The sequence below is a fragment of the Benincasa hispida genome, chromosome 9, assembly GCF_009727055.1.
Source record: "Benincasa hispida cultivar B227 chromosome 9, ASM972705v1, whole genome shotgun sequence".
Taxonomy (NCBI): domain Eukaryota; kingdom Viridiplantae; phylum Streptophyta; class Magnoliopsida; order Cucurbitales; family Cucurbitaceae; genus Benincasa; species Benincasa hispida.
In genome coordinates, this window is record NC_052357.1 from 40,065,115 (window position 1) to 40,069,403 (window position 4,289).

General features: G+C 31.0%; 1 protein-coding gene across 1 annotated transcript; it reads left to right on the forward strand.

Annotated features, from left to right (window-relative positions):
* Window positions 1–3,045: 3,045 nt before the first annotated feature.
* LOC120084716 (protein trichome berefringence-like 7) lies at window positions 3,046–3,831 on the forward strand. Its single transcript, XM_039040528.1, has one exon. It carries the CDS (start codon window positions 3,046–3,048, stop codon window positions 3,829–3,831), a length of 786 nt encoding a protein of 261 aa, XP_038896456.1.
* The last annotated feature ends 458 nt before the right edge of the window (window positions 3,832–4,289 follow it).

The window sequence follows — 4,289 nt, forward strand, 5'->3', positions numbered from 1 at the left end:
ATGACAATTTGTCGGGATGGAGTACTAAGGGATATAAAGCATCCTAGACATGAGTAATACACCCACTATTAACTAAGTCTGTGGTGTTACACAAGGAGTTGAATTGCATTATGTGATTGAGATCAGTGGAGGAAGACTTCATATCTCATAGGATCCTTCCCCCGAGAAATCAGTTGGAAAAATCGCAAATATGTTTAGTAGTGAGATTGGTACATTAGTGAAACGAGTTATCCTTTTGACTTGTAAAGGAAAAAAAAAAAAAAACCAAATTGCTGAGGACATTTACATCACTATAATAGAACAGTTGTTAGTAAGTTATTTTTTTTTTAAAAAAAATATATAGTTCATTACTGAGTTACGATGCAATATTAATTAGTGATATATTTTTTAAGAATAAGTTTGACATGGACTGCTCTCAACCACATATTAAAAGCTACTTTGAATACGACATTGGTAATCGATTTAAGCACTACAGAGTGAGATTATACCAGTATTATAAAAAATTGGGTGATATAGGGCAAGCTCGTCAACAACTGTATAAAGGTGTTACAAGAAGAATGAGAATTGTTGTGTGATAAATGAGAGTCCCTTGCATGGAAGGTAAATATTAACTAAACTTTAATACATAAGTAAACAAATTTTTTAATTATACATTCTAATGCAGGAAAAATTAGAAAAAAGAAAAAGTAGTGGAAATAAACTCCCTTTCAATCATTGTGTTGGAACAAAATCATTTCTATCTTATTGAGCTGAAAAGATATGATATTATACTTTATCCATGGTTACCTATATTACATTACATACAAATATTGAGTATTATTTTTTAAGATAAGAGATGATGACACTTATTTAAGTCCCATCGACATCTTTTACCAAACTCATGGTCTATTGCAAAAGGCTGGACTGATGATGCAGCACGTGAAGCATATGTAAGTATTATTTCAAATGTTCTAATGAACAATATGAATTTCAAATATTTTGATGTTTATGACATTCATTTTTTTGAAGAGAAAATGATTGCTTTAAAACTAGATCAATAAAACTCAAGTATGCCAATAAGTGATGAAGAAATTATGATGACCATTTTAGGGAAAAAATACATATGTTAAAGGGATGGGATATGGACCAAAACCACCTCGAAGACAAAAAGAAACGTACTCACAAGATTATGTCCAATTATTAGAGGCATCCCTTGTAAAGACAGGAGAACATATGGAGAGTAAACGTCGATAGAGTGAAAAGAGCTGTTATGGAAGAAGCATTAGAAAGTCAATGTCAAGAGTATGAAAGAAGATTCAGTCAAATGAATGAATTTCTAGAAAGAATCACTAGAGGAAGTTCTTCCTTTAGTAAGGTAATTGCATTAGTTCAATCATGTTCTGAATATTTTGTGTTGGAATTAATGTTTGTATTTTACTTGTGGAAGATGTCATATGTTTGTTATTATGTGGGTTAGAAGAGGAGGGAGTATTTGAGAATTTATATTTGTTGTAATATGATGAGTTTTTTGTGATAATTATGGTTGAAATTATGTGAATTAAGTTTGATATAATTATGTTCTTAGACCAACTTACGACTCATAATATAAAATGGATTGATCATTTAATATAAACGATGAATTTGTTAAGTTTGATATTTAACTTTTGAAATTGTTGAGAATATGTGAATTGTGTCTGAAAATAATTTTGGACTTTTTTTTTAAGATCACTAATTAGGTGATGACTAATTATGTGCGGGATTTTTTTTTTCTTTTTTGAAGATCACTAATAGTAGACTTTTGTTATAGTGAATATAGTATGAATAAGTTGCACTACAATAAATATATATATATATATTACTATTATTATTAAAATTTGCAACGTAACTAAAACATGGCAAGATTATTACATCAGGAACATACAATTACGAGCAATGCAACGAACATAGAAACTTTATAAACATGTTCAGAAAATGTCTCATATTGCGACTTTTAGTAAATGTCACATGTTGCATAAAACGTCACATATTGTGACTTCTTATCAAGTCGCAAGTTTTATTTTTAGCGACGAATATTTTTAGTCGCAAAAAACCAGATTTTTTGTAGTGAATGTTGAACCCTCTAATTTGTGGACATATCAAATATAGCTACATACGATGTTTCATTCTTTTTTAATTAGAACATATATTTGTTAAACTTCAAGCTTTAAATGTTCTTAGACTTAAAAGATAATGAACTCCCAACTCAAGGAGAGACTAAAACAAGAAATGATAGAAGAGAAAGACGATCGAATAATATTTTGTGTAGAAACGAGTAAATTTACACACTCAAAAGGTATCTATACATATGACTTTAAAATTTAATAAACAATGCACAATCAACTAACTATATTTAAACTTTCATTTGATAAGTTTCATTCTAATTCTAAAACTCCAAAACTTAATCATCTAAATAAATACTAAAAAAACTCCTACTTCAATTAATTAAAAATCAACATGAGAATTGAACAGTAGTAGAAGGGTAGAAGGACCGTTTTGATTCACTTGAGAAAAATGAATTTTTCAAAAAACTCGTTTTTATTTAAACATTTTTTATAAAAACGAAATAAAATACACTTGAAAAACTATTTTGAGTGGTTGCCAAATACTTTAATTTCTTTCAAAATGACTTATTTTTCAAATTAAACACTTGAAAATGAATTCCAAACATACCTAAAGACATTGAATAATGTGTTGCATGTAGTGTATTAAAAAAAAAAATTTAACACTCACAAAGTTAATACAGACAATTTACTTAAACATTTAACTTCCATTCCATATGTTTCAAACTTAATCTCTTAATACTAAAATGTACTCTTAACTGAATTAGAAACAAAAACAAATTGTAACACTCCATAAACCTAACAATCTAAATAAATGTTAACAAACTCCTATTCAATTAGGAGTTAAAATCAAAATATAAAACAACAAATCATAAATTCCCTCTTATACTATTTTAAATTATGTCTCTTCTACATAAACTAACAACATCACAAAGATTAAAAAGAAAAAAAAATAGAGAAATTAGAAATGGTGGTGCATAATAATTTCAACAATGGCAAACCAAAAACAATCCTCCATTCATGTTTGAACCAAGTTTGGATAATCCCCTGCCTTCTCACATTGCTCATTGCCATTGCTTACACTTACACACTCCTCCTCCCAAACATCAACAAAGTCCTACAAATCTACAACTTCACGGTAACTTCGGAAAGCATACGAGGCAGTCGAACCACCGAATCCGCCGAATGCGACGTGTTCGATGGGCGGTGGGTGGAAGATGACTCTAGGTACCCAATCTACAACTCCACGAATTGTCCTTTCGCAGAGAGAGGTTTCAGTTGCTTTGAAAATGGGCGGAAGGACAAGGAGTATTTGAGATGGCAATGGAAGCCAAAGGAGTGCGGGATCCCGAGGTTCAACGCTGAAAAAGCGCTCGAGATGTTGCGGGGGAAGCGAGTGGTGTTCGTCGGGGACTCGCTGAGCCGAACACAATGGGAATCGTGGATTTGTATGTTGATGGAAGGAGTGAAGAGAAAGGAAAGTGTATACGAGATCAATGGGAGTGAAATAACGAAGACGATTAGGCATTTGGGAGTGAAGTTTAAGGATCATAATATCACTGTGGATTTCTATAGGTCTGTGTTCTTGATGAAGAAGAGTTATAAGGTGCCTGCAGGTGCACCTAAGAACGTTAGGATGACCGTTCGATTGGATATGATGGATGATATTAGTGATCAATGGGTTGATTCTGATTTGTTGGTTTTTAATACCGGTGGTTGGTGGACCCAGAATCGCCTTTTTAATGAGATGTAAGTTATTCTTCTTACCATTTTTTTCCTCCTTTTTCTCTATTTTTCTTTTTAATTTTTTAATTTTTTTGTTTGTTTATCAAAATGTTTTATATAACTTACGTAGTAATTTTATGTAAATCAAAAACCATGGCCCAACATAGACTAATTATGTATTTACGATAACAAAGTTTTGCTTGGGAGAATACAAACTTTCTTAGTTTGTTATGAACAATATGACATAAATAGTTTAGAGGTAAAAATAGAGCTGAAAAGTATAATTTTCAAAATTTAAAATTATAAGTCAACTAATTACCAATGTAATTTTATGGTCTAACATGGTGTATTTATGAATAGACAGGAGGTGTTTCTTCCAAATAGGGGATTCATTAGAATTTGGAATGTCTGTGATTGATGGATACAAGATGGCGTTAAATACTTGGGCAGATTGGGCTGAAGCTAATATCAATCCCAATAGAACTA

What these genes read in the sequence shown, in the direction of transcription:
- LOC120084716 (XM_039040528.1), top strand. Translation starts at nt 3,046, where the DNA reads ATGGTGGTGCATAATAATTTCAACAATGGCAAACCAAAAACAATCCTC.